The sequence below is a fragment of the Exophiala mesophila genome (genome assembly GCF_000836275.1).
Source record: "Exophiala mesophila strain CBS 40295 unplaced genomic scaffold supercont1.6, whole genome shotgun sequence".
Taxonomy (NCBI): domain Eukaryota; kingdom Fungi; phylum Ascomycota; class Eurotiomycetes; order Chaetothyriales; family Herpotrichiellaceae; genus Exophiala; species Exophiala mesophila.
The window spans coordinates 1,888,748-1,906,075 of NW_015622509.1; the positions used below are offsets into that span (position 1 = coordinate 1,888,748).

At 50.0% G+C, this 17,328-nt stretch overlaps 5 protein-coding genes across 5 annotated transcripts; 2 read left to right on the plus strand and 3 right to left on the minus strand.

Moving 5' to 3' along the window:
* Positions 1–141: 141 nt before the first annotated feature.
* Positions 142–1,603, plus strand: PV10_08561 (uncharacterized protein). The gene is made up of 2 exons (XM_016373598.1): positions 142–413; positions 475–1,603. The coding sequence occupies exons 1-2, from the start codon at positions 373–375 to the stop codon at positions 1,430–1,432; spliced, it is 999 nt and encodes a 332-aa protein (XP_016220509.1). The 5' UTR covers positions 142–372; the 3' UTR covers positions 1,433–1,603.
* On the minus strand, positions 1,494–6,845 carry PV10_08562 (uncharacterized protein; the record flags this gene model as incomplete). The annotated part of the gene is made up of 3 exons (XM_016373599.1): positions 1,494–5,136; positions 5,184–5,279; positions 5,331–6,845. 3 exons carry the CDS (start codon positions 6,843–6,845, stop codon positions 1,669–1,671), a joined length of 5,079 nt encoding a protein of 1,692 aa, XP_016220510.1. The 3' UTR covers positions 1,494–1,668.
* Positions 6,846–7,255: 410 nt separating this feature from the next.
* Positions 7,256–9,968, plus strand: PV10_08563 (uncharacterized protein). The gene has a single exon (XM_016373600.1). It carries the CDS (start codon positions 7,686–7,688, stop codon positions 9,336–9,338), a length of 1,653 nt encoding a protein of 550 aa, XP_016220511.1. The 5' UTR covers positions 7,256–7,685; the 3' UTR covers positions 9,339–9,968.
* On the minus strand, positions 9,670–11,667 carry PV10_08564 (uncharacterized protein). The gene is made up of 4 exons (XM_016373601.1): positions 11,188–11,667; positions 11,099–11,109; positions 10,994–11,023; positions 9,670–10,931 (listed from the first exon to the last, which is right to left on the minus strand). Exons 1-4 carry the CDS (start codon positions 11,251–11,253, stop codon positions 10,121–10,123), a joined length of 918 nt encoding a protein of 305 aa, XP_016220512.1. The 5' UTR covers positions 11,254–11,667; the 3' UTR covers positions 9,670–10,120.
* A 439-nt stretch (positions 11,668–12,106) lies between these two features.
* PV10_08565 (uncharacterized protein) lies at positions 12,107–15,773 on the minus strand. The gene is made up of 2 exons (XM_016373602.1): positions 15,500–15,773; positions 12,107–15,432 (listed from the first exon to the last, which is right to left on the minus strand). Exon 2 carries the CDS (start codon positions 14,187–14,189, stop codon positions 12,573–12,575), a length of 1,617 nt encoding a protein of 538 aa, XP_016220513.1. The 5' UTR covers positions 14,190–15,432; positions 15,500–15,773; the 3' UTR covers positions 12,107–12,572.
* Between the last annotated feature and the right edge of the window lie 1,555 nt (positions 15,774–17,328).

The following is a 17,328-nucleotide window of genomic DNA, read 5'->3' on the forward strand; positions in this document are numbered from 1 at the left end:
CTCTCTTATCATCTCTTTTCGGGATGAAGTGCGCCGGGGAGGCAGCCTTGCATGTTTGACTCCAACGACGCCAATATTGATGATTGGGAAGGGCGTATGAACAAATTTCGAAATGGTTGTAGATTGTAAAGCCCCTTATAATTTTCATACGTATATATCATTCCTCTGCCGGTAGGGTCTGCCGACGTGAATTGATAGAAACGGCTTGGAGCGACCGAGGACGACTAAGACATCATCTCGTTTTAAGTGGTGATTGTATATACCTTCATCTAATCATTTATCCTGTCTCCAAATCAGTCCAACAGGGACACTTTCTTCATACGATACCGTCCAATTCACCGACTAGCATAATACCAAACGTCGACTCTCACCATGACAAAACCAAAGATTCTTCTCCTTGGAGAACTCGACCAGTCAGTATCCAATGCCCTCTTTCCTTGGTGACGATGACATTCTAACTTGATCAATGTAAAGTGCACATAAACAATGGGATTCTCTCAGCGAACTCGGCGAACTGATAACACCCAGCTCCACCAACCGAGCCGACTTCATTGCAGAATGCCAATCCGGAGCCCTCGACGGCGTGGTCGCCGCATATCGAACGTTTGTTAGCGTCAAAATCACTGGACTATTCGACTCAGAACTGATCAACGCCCTGCCCCGATCATGGAAATACCTTGCCCATTGCGGTGCTGGTTACGATCAGATTGACGCTGAGGCATGTTCAGCACGCGACCCACCACTGCTAGTGTCCAATGTACCCTCAGCACCCGATGATGCTACTGCTGACACGGCTATTTTCCTCATGTTGGGAGCCCTACGTAACTTCAATCCATCCATGGTAGCTCTGCGCCAGGGAACATGGCGAGGAGCTCCTCCTCCAGCGCTGGGTCATGATCCTCAGGGAAAAGTGCTCGGTATTCTCGGTATGGGAGGTATTGGCCGGAACATGAAGAAAAAGGCCGAGGTATTTGGCATGTCGACGATTTACCACAATCGTCGACGGTTAGATGATGTTCAATCTGCCGGTGCTGAGTATGTCTCATTTGAGGACTTGCTGAAACGTAGCGACGTTCTCAGTCTGAATCTGCCTTTGAATCCTAAGACGAGACACATCATATCCACGGAGCAGTTCAAGTTGATGAAACCAACTGCTGTCGTTGTCAACACAGCTAGAGGTGCAGTCATCGATGAGGCTGCTTTGGTGGATGCGTTGGATCGTGGTCTTATCGCCGGTGCTGGTCTCGATGTCTTTGAGAAGGAACCTGAAATCCATCCGGGTCTGCTCAAAAATGACAAAGTCATGCTTCTTCCTCATATGGGTACCTGGACAAGTGAGACGCAGGAGAAGATGGAAGAGTGGGCCATCAATAACATTCGAGCGGCTCTTCAGACCGGAAAGCTCAACTCGCCTATTTTCGAACAGCAATAGACTGTATGTTGGAATAGAGATCATCTCATTGCATAACCAAAGATTTCCATTATGCGCTATGGTCCAGATTGCTTCGGGTGATCAATTTCCCATCAGGCTTGGTTTGATCGTGATTGAATTCATGCTTGGTATCAAGACAAGCGAAGAATGCCATTCGAATGGAGTTTGTCCAAACCTTTAAGTACCGAAAATTATCCAAAGGATCGCTTTCTTCAACACACCATGACAACCTCATTTCATTCGAAAATTCCAAAAGCAGCCGGGTCAAAGTCATCATCCATATCAACATCAAACCCCTGACTTTTGTTCTGCGCTTGCTGTATCGTTGGCACATTTTCCTGTCCGACAATGTCGTTCATCACATCCCGCATCACTGGTCGCTGATCGAGCAATTTCTCCAAGTCCACAATCTTGCTACCATGCACCACTTTCTTAGGCATTTTGAATGGCGCATGAACACCCGTGCTGCTTGCAATCTTTCGAGGACTTGTCGACGTATTACCGTTTGATCTGTCGAGTGGTCGTTTCACCGCTCTAGACTGATTGTTTGCGGGAGTTGGAGCTATTTGACCCTTGTCTCCTACCGTGCTAACCTGAGTCGCACCTGTAGTGGGCATGATCGTTTCAAAGGTATGACAGGTCGTGGCGAATGCTGGAAGATCCATGATCCACCCTTGTGCGTCCATGAGCTTTGTCAGACCTTGAAGAATCGGCACATCACTCCCCTCAAGTGTCGACTTGCTGCCCAAGATCAACAGCTTACTCCTCGCCCTTGTCACTGCAACATTGACTCGTCTCCAATCTTTCAGCAGATCACCAACGTGATTGTGGTCATTGCTTCGAACACAACTGAGGATCACCACCTCCTTGTCACGGCCTTGGTACTTGTCTGCTGTATGCATTTCGACCTCACTTGCGGCTACACTTCCTGCCGTACTTTTCACTTCAGTTCGTAGTAAGGCAAGCTGAGAACGGTAGAATGTGATGACTCCGATCGACTTTGGAGCAATACCACAATGTATCAGTGCAGCCACAAGCTGGGCTGTAAGAGTACATTCGGTTGTATTCGTGATGCGTGGCCCAGAAGCCGTTTCTTTCGCACTTCCGGCTGGATTGATACTATCAGTGTTGAGCAGCAAGCATCTCGACGTTGGGCACAGTGCCTTGCGAAGCCAACATGATCCATCTGAGGCGCATATTGTCGTTGGCTGCTGAGCAGATCCTCGTCCGGAAAGCGAAGAAGATGTGAAATGATAAGCAGTTAGACCGGTATCAAGATGGGGAATGTGCAGTGTTCTTTTGGCTACTGCTTCGTTGCCACATTTGATACGGCCAGAATAGACCAGCTCCTTGGAGAGCAGCATAATGTCCTCAGCCATTCGGTATTGATGCTCAAGATTAACAACCGAATCAGGCTGCGCATCTGAAAGGAGCTTGAATAAGCTTACGTCCAGGCCGCCTTGTTGTGCATCCTTGTTCTGTACCAATGGCGGAAGCTGGTAATGATCTCCGACCAAGATGAATGTCCTGGCCATTCGGATCGGTCCTAGACATACTGGAAGTGTAATTTGAGATGCCTCATCCACGATGCAATAGTCAAATGTGCGAGCGTTGAAGATGCCGTGGTTGACACTCAGGCAAGTAGTCGCAACTACTTGACTGCCCTGCCATGCTTCATGAAGTTCCTCGATGGTTCGCTTCTGCAGACCAGAGATATCGGCGAATGACTTGACTTCCGGGTGAACTTTGTTGATAGCGCCGATGCGAAAGATGGAGAAATCGTCGTCCTTGATCTTGAGCAAAATATTGTCAACTGCCGTGTGGGTGTAGGAAGCCAAAAGAACAGACTTCCCCTGAGATACCAGCGCTCTGATGATATGAGCAATGGTAGTGGTCTTTCCTGTACCTGGCATGCCCAGCACTAGCGCATAGTCTTTCGCGCTCATCACGTTCTCAATGGCTTTACGTTGATCAATGTTGAGCTCTTGCTGTGAAGCAGGGCCACCCAACGAGTAAGATGTTGAGTTCACCTTGTATTCTGGGGCCTTTTGATCGATGATGAGTTGTCTGAGCTCTCGGGCTCTCCAAAGATCCTTCTCCATAATCCGTAGCAGGTTGTTTCGAGCCGTTGCCATGCCATTGGCAAACTCATCCTTGTCAATTCGGTAAAGGAGTGGTGTTCCCTCATCATGCTGTTGAGAGCTGCCCTGGGTCCCGTTCCCGAGCGTGCCTGTGAAAGTCTGATTTCTCTCCGAGTCGAAACCGTCTTTCCTTCTTCTAGCATACTGAAGTCGACGGTCAACTGTGACAGTCACTCGGTTCGGACGAACATTAGTCACGTAGCCCGCAGCAAAGTTGAAATGCCCTCGCTCATCTGAAATCACGATCGGCTCACCTATTGTGATTTGTGATTCTGTGAACGAGAAGCCTGGCTTCGCTTTGTGCTTGACAAAGGTATACTCGAAGCGATTGATCTTGGAGCTCTCATGATTCTCAACAGTGGACCCAGGCAAGATCATGACTTGTGAGAAACATCGACCAACAGCTTCCCGTTCAGAGCTCAACATGGTCCATAACTCTCTGCGAAATTTCATGGTATCTCGTTCCTCTTTCGTGAGAAGTTCATCCCACTTCTCGAAGAACTTTTGATCTTCTGGCGAAAGGTGGCCCACCACCTCGTTGAACTTCTCGCCCAACCCACTTGTGACTCCGTCGCCATTTTCCGAGAGTTTATGATATGTGAAACATGCAGCCTTGGAGTAGCAAGTCTTGCAGAGGTGTTCTTTCTTGATCATTGGAGGCAACGCCAGCTTGTCATGGACATAGCAAGCCAGCTCATTCCGCTGGATGACCATATGACGAAGCTCGTTCCTGATACCCTCAACGCGAAAAGTTTTGGAGGTTTCCATGTAATAGAGAACACCGCAAGTGACATTAATATCGTATCTGTCAGTCAACAAGAGCGTGTAAAGAGCCGTCTGGACTCGATGTTGCTCAACATTGTCTTTCTTGCCAGTCTTCAACTCGAAGGGAATCACCAAGGTGCGTGGTGATGCTTCTCCAGGGAGTATCATTTGGGCTTGGACCGTAGCATCGATATTGCCCTTTAGGCCGTACATGGGCGACCAGATGTGTTCTTCAAGTTCCAAAACTTTGTTGATACTGGTCGGAACGAGTAGTCCATTGCGATCACGGATGACAGAGTCCTTGCTCACTTTTTGGCCCACAAAGACATTAGCCCAGGCAATCAACTCTGGAGTTTTGCCAAGTAGATATTCAGTTGCATCGTGAACGCTTACGCCGATCTCATAGAGTGATTCGAGGTAAGAGGGCAATATGTTGTTGACGATATCTCGGAAGGATTGCGCATCCCACCGATCCAGAAGAAGAGCTTGCCCAAAGACTTCGTGGAGGATATGACCATACACTTGTGGTGCTGTCGCTATGCTTGTGGCTTTGATTCGGTCTTGGAGAACTGCTCGCCGCATACAGGTGAAAGAGTCTCCCACGACAGTGGAAGATATGAGGTGGTCCGGGTGGACAATGATCATGTTGCTGGCATCATCGATGATGCAAGTCCCTGTGTTGTCAAATATGCCGATAATGTGAACATAAGAACCCTTTGTACATCTTGTGTCGTACCAAGAGTCGCGCAAGAGAACGATGTATCGCATGCCGCTTTTCTCATCTTTAACAGACAACATCTGCTTCTAATTAGAAGTGGTTTCAAGATGAAGGAGGTAGAGCATACTTTTTCGATTCGTCTACGTCCCGACTTGGCTTCGTACTCACTCTCAACAACTTCGACGATGAGGTATCGTTTGATTGCTCGATGATCGATCAATGTCTATTTACACTATCAGCATATTCATAAAGCCTGTAGCTATCCATGACGAACATTCTGTGCACTTTTCGAGTATTGTTGTGAGGGGTTGATCCTCACAGGATCTGTCTGATTGTGCCCAGCATCAATGATACTGTCCCACATGTCGTCATCGTCGTCAAATGCCTCGTCAAACTCGTCTAAAGTCTCGAGGCGCGAAGGAGCCTGTGTTGTTGGCTCAGCTGTGCCGCACGCCTTTGCTGGACATTGAGATTCAAATTTGGAGACCAGGTCAATCATTCCATTCATCATATCGTCGTCATCGTCATCATCATCGAACTCATCATCCAAAATCACGGTGGGTGGCTTTGGCTGCAATGGAGGATTCGAAATTTGTTTGCGTGGATCATGTCGAGGTTTCTCAACTTGATGTACATGACACGACGTCCGCTGGCTGTTGGAGTCCTTTTTGTTATCGATGCTGACCACCGTACGATTGTCCTCTACGGCCTCCGCTTGTTGCGCAACTGCAGATTCGATGCATTCAAAAGCCTCGAGGTCAAGCTCATCATCGCCATAATCGGAAGAAGCGGGAGTCTTCTCTCGAACACGAGTTTCTCGCAAAGGACTCGCTCGGGGTTGAACAGCCTCACTAGGAGCAGGCATCAACGAAGGCTGTGGCCGAACTTGTGGTCGAGTTGGAGACTCGAGGAACTGAGAGCGTCTTTCGGGGAGGGGCGAAGAGCTAGACGGGCCCTCTTCTACCCTTTGCTTCTTGCTGAGGCTCTCATGAATCTTCTCCAGAAGCAAGCCAACCTTCGTGTTGTTTGAGAGGTCGTGACGTAGAATATCTTTCCGTGAAGCGGCAAATATTTCTTTGGTCCGACCTTGAGGCCCTTCGCTTGTGTCGACCTTTCGGCGTTTTGCATTTGATGCCGGCCATTCCGTGCCGCAGCTGTGTGTCCTTCGTAAAGATGCTTCCTTTCCAGTCGTACCTGGTGTTTGTGGCGACGACGGGAGCAGATGAGCGTAGGCAGGCAAAATTGGTTCACCTGGTTTTGATCTGGGATTGTTCACCGCAGAATAACGGTTCCATAAGTCTTGAGTAGGGTCGTTGTTCGGCGTGCGGAGAGACTTTTGCAGTGTATCCAAATTCAATGCTTCCTTGCGTCCGGACAAATGTTCAGACCGACCCAGCTGCGAGGAGGCAGGAGAAGAACTGTGAGCTCGCTTCCTACTTTGTTGTGTACCTCTCGCAGACGACGAAGGATCTGAGCTATCTGGATTTGTCTGCCATAGGACATGATCTTTCGGCGTCGCTAAGGGAGGAGGACAGTTGAATGCGTCTTCTGTGTTGGCAATAAGGTCTTCGATAGGGATTTTGACGGCGGGGGTATGTGGTAAGGTATTCTGGGAGGGTTTTGCTCGAGGCGGCGATTCAATATGGTGCTTGACAGGAGCATGATCTTCGGAGAGATGGTTTTGGTTTTCCTTATTGCCTTCCGCCTCCATCAATGTCTGATCGAATTTGAAAGCATTCAATTTCCTCTTTGACTGTGAAGAAATGGTTGCCAGAGGAGCCGGTGGCATAGTGATGATGAGGGTTGGGACTGCCCCAGCATTGCCAAAATTGCCAAAATTGCCAGTCTGTACCAATTTAGGCTGGTATCAGATACTATAGCGGTGAGAAAAGGTAAATAAAATAAAGTAGTGCGTAGTGTAGATCGAGTCAAGTTTGATGTTGTGATGGAGTCTCGATGTTGAATCAGCAAAAGCGGCAACCGCGTCACACAAAGACGCGTCGAAACGGGAAATCACGTGTCAATGACTGCGAGATGACATCAACGATTTGTTGGTTGAGCGCAGCCTGTCAGAAGAGAGAAGAGATGACCGAGGGGCTACCAAACCACCCATACCCAGCATGGCAACGTGCATCCGCGGGGATATTAGGGCCCAATCACTCCTCAGACCCCCAATACCCTCATGCAAGTGGCTGAAGAGATGCATAGGCTCACAAAATACCTCGAGCCAAACCCGAATCTGAGGTCTTTCAGGAGATCTTACTCTGATCAAACGGTACGACTTCAGCTTGTCTTACATTGTTTCCTAAGCATTGACAAACGCTCAGCTCAGGTCATAATCAGCCGTTCATCTGCTGCCATTTGACAATTTCGATATGATCCTCACAGACTTTCTCTCGCCTTTCAACGATCAAACGAAACGAAAACTGACCAACGAGTTCATCCCACATCGTACTTAACCCTACGCTCTGAACTTACAAACGTGGTCATGAGTTCGCATTCGTCGTCAACCCATAAAGGATTCCCGTTAACTCTCGGCGCTGGACTTCGTCATTAATCTCTCGTCAGCTTGAATTTGAGGGGGGTCGGTGAAGAGTCGAGGCCTAGTAACTCATCACATCCCACCATCATGGCGCCTTCAGCACCACCATCACCAGCAGTGAGCAGAGAGTTAGATGCAGTGTCCAACGCATCTCGGTCGCCGTCACGGCCCTCGCCATCGAAGTTATTACGTCTGTATCAATTAAGTGCTGAGAGAGCATCGTCTCTGTCGCCACGACGGACCATGTCACCCGCCAAAGGACAAACTCGACCTCGACTAAACCAATACTACACGATCGATCATGCAGTGTCATTACTTCAATCCAAGAAGAATATTGTGGTCCTCACGGGGGCAGGAATCTCGACATCATTAGGTGTTCCGGACTTTCGTTCCAGTCAAGGGGTTTACAGCTTACTGGACGGGTGCAAGTACAATGACCCTCAGGAACTTTTTCACATTGACAACTTCAAGGAGGAACCGCAGGAGTTTTTCCGACAGGCAGCCAAGGTGTTTCCTAGCATGCAAGGCCTGGTTCCTAGAAGCGACACGGCCAGCGAGGACGGGCAGTCATTTGACTTCAAATCTGTCCCTAGATACGGACCGACTCACGCGTTCATCTCGATGCTTGAAGCAAAGGGCAAGCTCTTGACAAACTACACGCAAAACATCGATGGTCTGGAAACTGCGGCCGGGGTGTCTTCATCTAAATTGATCCAATGTCATGGGACGCTCTCAACTGCCTCCTGTATGAGCTGCGGCAAGCAGGTCACTGCACGCAAATACATGCCCATCGTTTGCGCGGGCAATATCCCGTTCTGCAAATGCTCACAAGAGCCCGACCCGATCAAACGAAATCCTACGTCGAAGAAATCCCGAAGAGGTCGCACAGGACAGAAAAAGCGGAAATACGACGATCTCGACACGTCCGATGAGGATGACTACAATTCAGGGCCAGGATTCCCCAAGGGATTGTTGAAACCGGACATGACCTTCTTCGGAGAACATGTTGCCGAGTCTTACGCGACAAGACTCGACATCGACACGATGAAGGTGGACTTGCTCGTTATCATCGGCACGTCTTTGAAAGTGGCTCCAGTCAATCAAATGTTATTGAAAATTCCGTCGTCAGTACCACAGATCTGGATCAGCAAGGAACGGTGTACACGCGAAGGGGTCAAAGTGGACATTGAGCTACTCGGCGAATGCGATTTGATTGTCCAAGAACTCTGTCGACGAGCGGGATGGACAGCGGAGTTGAAGGAACGGCAGTGGACGGCGGAAAAGGCGCAAGCGAAACCGAAATCGAAACCGTCTAATAAAGCGACCACTAGCAGTGTGGTTTCGACTCAGAAGTCTCGTTCTCGCTCCGAGGATCGCAAGGACTCCGTCTCCGTCTCCTCGATATCAAGACCCGCATCTCCCATGAAAGCAGCTATGTCCGAACAGAATCTCCAGATTCGACCGAAGGAGGAACCAGACGCACCAGCCGTGAACCTGACCGTTACCCCAGCTCTAGACTCTGCTCCGACCATCAAGCTCAACGACGCAGAGCTACCGAAAGACGAACCACCAACATCCGAGGCAGATCAACCCTCCCTGCCTCCTCCTGGCACTGGAGGAAGAGACAAAGACATCAAAGGCGTCCAAAATCCAGTCAGAGCCGCAGATGAGCCATGTCGCGTCATCATCGAACTCGAAGAGGGGACTCGATCGAGATGGTATGTCCGGCGAAAGAAATAAACAAGCAAGTCAATCAGCTATAGGAAGTCAAGATTGTGCGAAGCTCTCAATCGATTGGATTACTCACTCAGTACACGAGTATTCTGGAGAAGAATCATTGGATTCTCTGTGTTTGAATATCATTCTTACGGCAGGTCTACGGCGAGAAAAAAGGAGTCAAGAAAAAGAAACGGAAGAGAAATGCATTGATGATGATTATTTGTACCAATACCGACTTGGGTTATCAACTTGGAACATTGAACTTTCGGATGTCATGGGTCTTGGGTCATGGGTCATGCATACGAACGGAATGGGGGTGCTAGGGGAGCAGATTCATGTTTGGAAGAATGGACGGGATTGGATTGGTGGCATTGATCATGACAACGAGCTGGCTATGTCCTTAAGCAAGCAGCTGGCAAGCACACTATCCCAATGACACAAGAACGAGAGAAGAGACCAGACAGAGAACGCCATGATTTGATTATGATTCGATGTATCATGCCTCCTCGAGAGATATCACTCCCTCCTGAAGGATACAAAATAGAGGGTATCATGCTCTCCTCCCAGCATGAATCCATCCCATATCTCCTTGCGAGTCTAGATAACACAAATCTAAGTAGGTAGTGGTTTCCCAGAAAGGTCGTTCCGTTCCCATTCCATCCTGTCTTTTCAGTGTCATGTGCAAAGGGCTCCTTGGAACAACGCTGCAATGCTGTAACTGCAGATGTGATTCCGGCGAACCCAACTTCTTTCCCAATATGTGTATTTGCAAAGGCACGATGCGATGCGAGTCATGAGCTGATTTACTCGACAGGCTTAGCACCCATCTTCCTAAACCAGTCCATGACACCAGTGTAGACGACGAGCAAAACACCACCACCGGGTCCCAGTCTCAGCACCTTGGGAGTGAAACCTTTGTACAAAGCGCCGAAACCTTCTTCCTTCATAATCGTTCCGAGACCCGGCCAAGCCCAGTTATATTTAGGGGCAACACCAGGGACTTTGATAGTATTTTGAATTCTCGACTTGACCACATCCATGGGTGTGTTGAGGATCGTTCCGACCGTTCCACCAATAGCACCAGAAGCAAAATCCGTCAGCATGGCGGCTGAAGGGTTTTCTTTCTTGTCGACTGCAGGCAATAGTGACTTGACCTGGAAAATACATCCGAAATAACCGGCGTTCCACAAAATATGACGCCACAATGTTGATTCCAAACCGTTGTAGAGAGCGAGGGGACCTTCGGCCTTGACGGTCTTGACAACCACGTCGATCATGCCATTGTATTTTCCTGCGGATGCGCGATCTTGGAGTCGGATCTTGACAAGTTCGAAGGGGACGACGACGAAGGCTTCAGTGGCGCCGGCGGTGGCGCCCGTGAGGACGGCAAGCGGTTGTGTGGGTTTGTCGACGTTGAAGAGTCGGCGGTAGAAAATTCCCCAGGAGTCGTTGGCGGCGAATTTGGTGGCTCGTTTGGGGGCTTCCATCAGAATCGGGGCGGTGATACCACGGTAAAGTCGGGCGGGACCTTCGTTCTTGACAATCTTGCGGAAACAGTCGAGCATGCCTGTGTAGTGGTCTTGTCCTGGGACAGCGGCCTTGCCTTGTAGTTGACTATGAAAAAGATGGGTCAGTAAGACTAGTTGTCGGGCGCGCAGGAGATAGAAGAGGCTTACACTCTGGTTTTGACGACATCGAGAGGGTACCTGTAAGAGCCCAGAGGTCAGTACCTGATTGGTGAGAGTGAAGGCATCTTCATAGATGCTGTCGCAGCCACTTACATGAGAAGAATCTATATATCACCAAAGATCAATTAGCTCCGAGTGTTCCCAACATGCGCGCATAGGCTTCATTTCGTCTAATAACATACCTCAGAGACACCAGCAATGGCACCAGCCCCAAACTGGTAGATGAAAGGCAAAGGCTTTTCAGTCATGTTGTCGGTTGTGTAGGATGTGCGTTATCCGATATTGTAGAGGGAATATGGCGAGATGGGAAGAATCGACAACAAGGAGACGAAGAACCAGTGAGATTCGAACGCAGCGGACCCAAGTTGGAGGAAATGAACGACTGGATGTGTATTGAAAGAAAGATGTTCTCAAAATGAATCCCAACTACAGTGGAAAGACACGAGATACGTTGATGACAACTCCCGCCCGTGGACTTTTGGACTGGAAACTGGAGAAAAAGAAAAATGATCCGATTTGGAGGGATTTGGGGATGGGGCGGGATGTCTGATTTGAAGTTTCCGGAGCACAGGTGAGAGGGTGATACGCCCTAAGGAAGTAGGTGAGTGGAGGACTTGCTGATAGGATGATATTGTTAAGAGGAGGATAGCGGTAGGGGAGATACGGATGGGATGAATTGGACCCTTGGGGGGGGGGACGAAGGTTGGGGGAGAGGCTTGGGCGCGGGCGGGTGCCGAGTTTCCTTGTCAGGTACAAGAGTGAGGAGAGGATTAGGTATCCATGTACCGAAGTAGCCGTAGTGTAGAAAGTACTACTACTAGGTACCTGCAGCCTTGATGGAGGGAATTGGAGAAGCCTGACAGCCTAAGACCCACGTACCTTTAGGTGCCTAAGTAGAGGATATCTGGTAATCACCCAAGTCAAGCTAGGTAGGTAAGCTAATCGGGTGTCGGTCTCCAAGTCCGAACCTCCAGAGCTTTTCTCACAGCTTCACCCACACTCCCACTCCTCCATCTTTCGGAATTAATTAGGCTATAATCGGAGCTTCCGAGGAGCTCTCGGACATGTCCAAGGGACAGAATTTGCTACAGTACTCCACCAAATCTTGTATACGATACGCACAATGAACGATAGAATCATCCCACATCGATTAATTCCCTGTCTCGTCAATCCTGGTTCCATTAGCCTAGTATGCTAGAGAATTATCTACCTACTCCATACAATACTGTTCTCTTGAAGCAGGCATGAATTGGAAAAGAGGAAATGGGGGAAAACAAGCAAGGGGTATCAATCACAGCACAAAATCATGGCAAACATAAATCCCACTTGACCACTCCCAAGCCAATAGCAATCGCAGTCCCAGCAAAATCCCAACATGCCAACATAGCCAGACGGCATGTCGGTCAAAAGAAACATCCATCGTGCTTATAGAAAATCTCGTGTCATCTTAGCCCTTTGAACCTTGTTGCGGCGTATTACCGCCTCCATCTTCACCGCTGGTCCGGTTCTCGGGGTTAAGGATGCAATTCACCAGCCACATCAATGATTCTCATCTCGTCTCGTCTCGTCAATTCATCTCCATAAACTCGTCTTCCTCCTTGAAACTGATTCCTCCATGACCGGCTGAATGCCAGTACTGTGTTTGTCCTGCTCCGTTGCTACCACTGTTGGCGCCACTGCCACCACTGTGGAAACCGGGGCTTAATTCGAAGTTACTCTGTGGGCTGAGACTGGAATTACTTGTGAGTCGGTCGCCTGCAAGGTTGGTGTGACGTGGGACTCGCAATCCACTTCCGTCGGCCCTGGAATAATTGAACGTCGATGGATCATTCTTTTCCATCGCATCCATGACCTCAGTCCGCATTCGTCGCTCTTCGTCGGTGATTTGGAAGGGCCAGGTACCTCCTATTGAGGAAATGTATTGGGCTAATTCGTCGTCTTGCTGGTACTTTTGATACAGAGCCCACATCAAGTCTCGTGTCCAGCTGACGGACCCGTTCAGGATGTCACCCTTGTTTGGGCCCTTTTCCTTGTCATCCAAGGGCAGACCCAGCGTGATGTTTCCGGCCGCACGCCGTCCGGCACCTGCCAGAATCGACGTGGCCGCATTGCTTGCCGTTGGTGGACTCATGCTTGTCGCTCCCATGGTAGGCGACATGGGGCCGTTGTTCTGGAGCTGCTTCTTCACCTTGTCATCGTCCAGGCGATGTTGTGGCACGAGATGAGACAGATCCTGGATCCGCTCATTGATGTTGTCACGCCGCCGACGTTCGACTGCATTGTGTGACGCGCGCCGTCTCTTCTTCTTTTCGTCGGCATTTTGTTGTGGGATGCTTGTGCCAAGACCATTCTCGACTTTGGCTGGTAATGATGCATGTTGGCCAGACCCAAGTGTTTCTGAGATGCCGGCGTGGTGAAATCCAGTCCCAGGAGAAGACAGAGGAGAATCTAGGTACGAGTGCAAACTTCCTGGCGTGCTGTCGTATTGGCCTGACAAGGTCTTGGAGTGTCTGTTCTGGACGCTTGGAGCTCGAATCGGCCGGCCATTGGCGAGACTGCCAGATTCAGGAGTTCCTATTTGAAGACCTGCCATCGCCGCTGTCCGAGGTGTGAGAGGAGATCGCTGGTCAGATGACTTTCGGTTCGCCGATTGCATGCCGGGTCGCTTTCCGAATTGACCCCCTTGCATTGGTGACATGTGTTGCGGAAGTGAGTTCATTGGCCGAAACTGGGTATAGTCAAAGTTCCCCAGAAATGGGCTTTGGATCGGAGGCCCATCAGGAGTGCTCGAGTACATGGCCTGATTCATGGGGATCGCGTTATTTATTCGCTGGTTGTTGTTCTGTTGTGACATTGTCGTAAACTCGTCCATCATGTTTTGACCGTTGCTCCCAAAGTCCAGACCATCAAGCAATTCACTGTCATCCAATGCCGCATTGCCAACGCTATAGCTTGAGGCCATGTTGGCGCCTCCAAAATTATAATTCAAACCATAGTTGTTGTTCTGCATCGACAATGCTGACGGGTCAATGCTGCCGCTGTCTTGCTGGTTGGAGAACTGATTGCCAAAGCCTTGTGATGAACCGAAGTTGGAGGCTTGAGTTTGCATGTAACGATTGGGATTGTTGCCGAACTCATCGGGTTCGCTCTTGATGTAGGGTATATTGCCCGTTGAGTTGGCCATTGTGTGGGCTGGATGGGATTCGAGGTGGCGGCGGTAAGGGTTTTCGATATCAGGGATCGCGGTGGGCTGGCACAAGAAAACTTGGTCAGGTAGTCAATCAAGTGGCCATCACCATCGGCCAAATAGAAACGTAGAGATGGTATCCTGATTCGAAATTGACGAGCAGATCAAAAGCAGATCTGCGACGACAGTGGCGGTTGTCTCATGCACAGCCGGATGAAATATGTTTTTATATGACCAGAGTCGCGGCCTTCGAGTTGATATGACTCTTAAACCAGGGAGTCGAGGAAAACGGACGAATGCAATAGGAGCTTAGCAATGCATCCGCGGACAAGGGCAGGCGTGTTGCGCGTTCTGCGAATGAGGCCTGTTGTCGCCGAGAAGAGGGGGTTTCGAAGTTGGATGATCAGTGGGAGGAAAGGAGGGGAGGAAAGGAGGTCTGGGTCTGACTCGATTGGGATGTCGGCGACGGAGTGATAAGCGACGGGTGGCCAATGGGGACTGCTAGTGACGGATATCGGACTTGTAGTGATTTAGAAAAGGCAAAGGCGGTGTGTTTTGGGTAGGAAGTGGAGTGAAAGATGTGGTGAGCTATCGTTGAATTGACTGGTAGACACCGAAAGGTCGCTGGTGAAGTTGTGGTCGAGAGGGGTTTGAGGGGGAACCAGAAGCAAACAACGCAGCGTCAGGATGCGGGATTATGAGGCGCCAGTCAGGTCGATATGAGTATGAGGCAACAGAATGCTGATATGGATGGATTTGGATGAGTTGGGATGAGTTGGAACACGAGGGGGAGGTGGAATATGGAGGGGTCCGACTTCAGGCGGAAGAAATGTGGAAGGGGGAAGAGGGCGTGGGAGGGTCAGGACAGGGTGAGGGCTAAGAGGCGCAAGCGGCAGTATAACTGGGCGAGCACCGAGGAGATCAACGCGGTAGCAGCGGCAGCGGCGGCGATGATGAGGGCGGGTTGGTTCTGTCAACCTGTCAGAAGTCCGAATGAGGCTCGCTGCACAATCTTGCCGTGGGGCGCCGTGACTCTTCCGTGGTGTAGCAATGCTTGGTCTCTTGTAGGAGTGAAAGTAGTACAAGATTGGTCTCCAGAAGAGAGAGTCTGGTTGTGGGCGTGGGCGTGTGGGCGGTCGTGGCCTTACGCAGGAATTATTTTAGACTCGTGGCCGGTGCTCGAAACAGGCACAAGTAGCCAGGATTTCCGGGCCTTGGTGTTTGATCTTTTCCCTGCAGCCTGCGGGTAGTCGAAATCCAGAATTAGAATCAAACTCTTTCAACCCTGGATATCATGGGTAAGGTACCTATTTATCCAACTGACCGTGCCGATGGTGTGGATCGATCAAAATATTCCCATGAGAACGCCGATGTCTCACAGGAGCTGAGCTGCAGAGGTGTGCAGAGGTGCAGAGGGGCTTTGTGCGATACGAAATGCAGCTCGTTTCGCTTGTTGACTCAGGCGATGGATGGTTGATGGTTTACGGGGCCACTACTGGGGAGTGACGTGAGTGCTGTTTGTGCCTAAAGAAAAAACGCAGCTGGTTAGCGACACTCTGTCACTGGCAGGCAAATAATAATAAGTAATATGGCCACCTTGGCCCCCAGTCAAATTGCGGGCGAATCGTTCCAGTCTGTGCTTGGAATCTTGCACACGCACTATCGACTAAAACTCGAGCCTCGAAACTCGGGGGAGGCCCCTGTCAATGGTGATAGGCTCGGGCCCCTCGGCCTTCCTTGGCGCCCATTGAGCCCCCTCGGCCCACTATGGCCCTCCCTTGCACACCTGGACTGCATTTTGCGCAGCTGCACATCTGTCTGGGGTGCTAGTAATTGACTCATACAAGCCTTGGAACTCTGATGGAGGGGCATGGGAGATTCCGGGTATGACATCAAGCGAAAAGAGAGAGCAACCATTCACTTACTTATTATTACTGGAAAACAATCCTGTAGACGGCACAATATCCCTGTTCGATCAGGGCTTCACGATAATTACCACTTAGTGCTGATGTTTTGTCCACGTGTTGTTCGACGTCGATCAAGATGACTGCAGCATAAGACGATGCAGATCGATTTGTTTGTCGAATGTTTCCAGCCTTGTTAGGGAGTAAGAAGGTGAAGGTGATGCTCAGCCCAATAGGAGGAGATCGGATTGACCAGGTAGTGGTAGGTACTTGGGACGAATTGATACAAGTGAAAAGCTAGAACTTTTGACAAGCTCGCCTCACCGTCGGTCATCGGCTGTCTTTTATACACCAATGTAGAGCCATTCCCCATTTCCCCCTTCTATTGGAACTGCAAAATACTCCGCTCCCTGGAGCCTACCTACACTTCCATGCCCTTTTGGCACAGCCGCAAGAGGCAGCCAGGTCCGGGGTTCTATCGGCCACAGTCACCATGGGAAAAGCATCTCAGCATGTGCGCAGCATCTTCGCCTTTAGCGCGAATACCACCACAAAGTAGGATGGGGGTCCAGTAGCTAGAGAGCGGAATGGCTATCCTGCTGTGGCATCCAAAGTGCTGGTGGATGCCAGGTATGGTCATGTCTCGGATATCAAGTGGTCATTTCTTCACACGTGTACAATCGCTGACCCCCTCACTGCCTCGTCACAACACACCTTTTCACCATGACAGTTCTTAGTCTTTCGAGGGGCGTGACTACGAAGCAAGGCGGATGGGCTGCCATTGCTGCATGCTGTAAAGGCTGTTGTATCTACCACCATCTGGTCAAGTGCTCCATATGGTCAGTCGAGAACATCATCCCATCCCACCTTTAGATGGCTTAAGGTTGCATCTATTCTTGATGCGTCAATGTTGCCAGCCTCGGCGAATTGTTGGTGTCCTTACGGTTCTCCTAACCCCAACCGGAATTCACCTACCGCGCCATCGGGGTTGGATCTGACTCTCGTTTAGCCATGTCAAATGCATGTCGTGCTACCAAAATCCGGTTGAACAACGAATCCCATCGCAAGCTGCTCCGCCAATACCCTTTCCCGGGGGGACCCAGGTGTAAGTCATGCGGTTCCATGTCTTAGAGATGCTGTGCCGTGCATGCTGTGGCTGACTCTCGAAGACGGGAGAGTCTCTGGCTATCTCGGCTGGGTCGCACCGTCGGCTTCTGGCAGCTGCCTTGATG

Excerpts from the sequence above, each read along its gene's own strand:
- PV10_08564 (XM_016373601.1), bottom strand. The coding sequence starts at position 11,253 with ATGACTGAAAAGCCTTTGCCTTTCATCTACCAGTTTGGGGCTGGTGCC. Across the intron at positions 10,932-10,993 it reads GATGTCGTCAAAACCAGAGT|TCAACTACAAGGCAAGGCCG; the intron begins GTAAGCCTCTTC and ends TCTTTTTCATAG.
- PV10_08561 (XM_016373598.1), top strand. The coding sequence starts at position 373 with ATGACAAAACCAAAGATTCTTCTCCTTGGAGAACTCGACCA. Across the intron at positions 414-474 it reads CTCCTTGGAGAACTCGACCA|TGCACATAAACAATGGGATT; the intron begins GTCAGTATCCAA and ends ATCAATGTAAAG.
- PV10_08565 (XM_016373602.1), bottom strand. The coding sequence starts at position 14,189 with ATGGCCAACTCAACGGGCAATATACCCTACATCAAGAGCGAACCCGAT.
- PV10_08563 (XM_016373600.1), top strand. The coding sequence starts at position 7,686 with ATGGCGCCTTCAGCACCACCATCACCAGCAGTGAGCAGAGAGTTAGAT.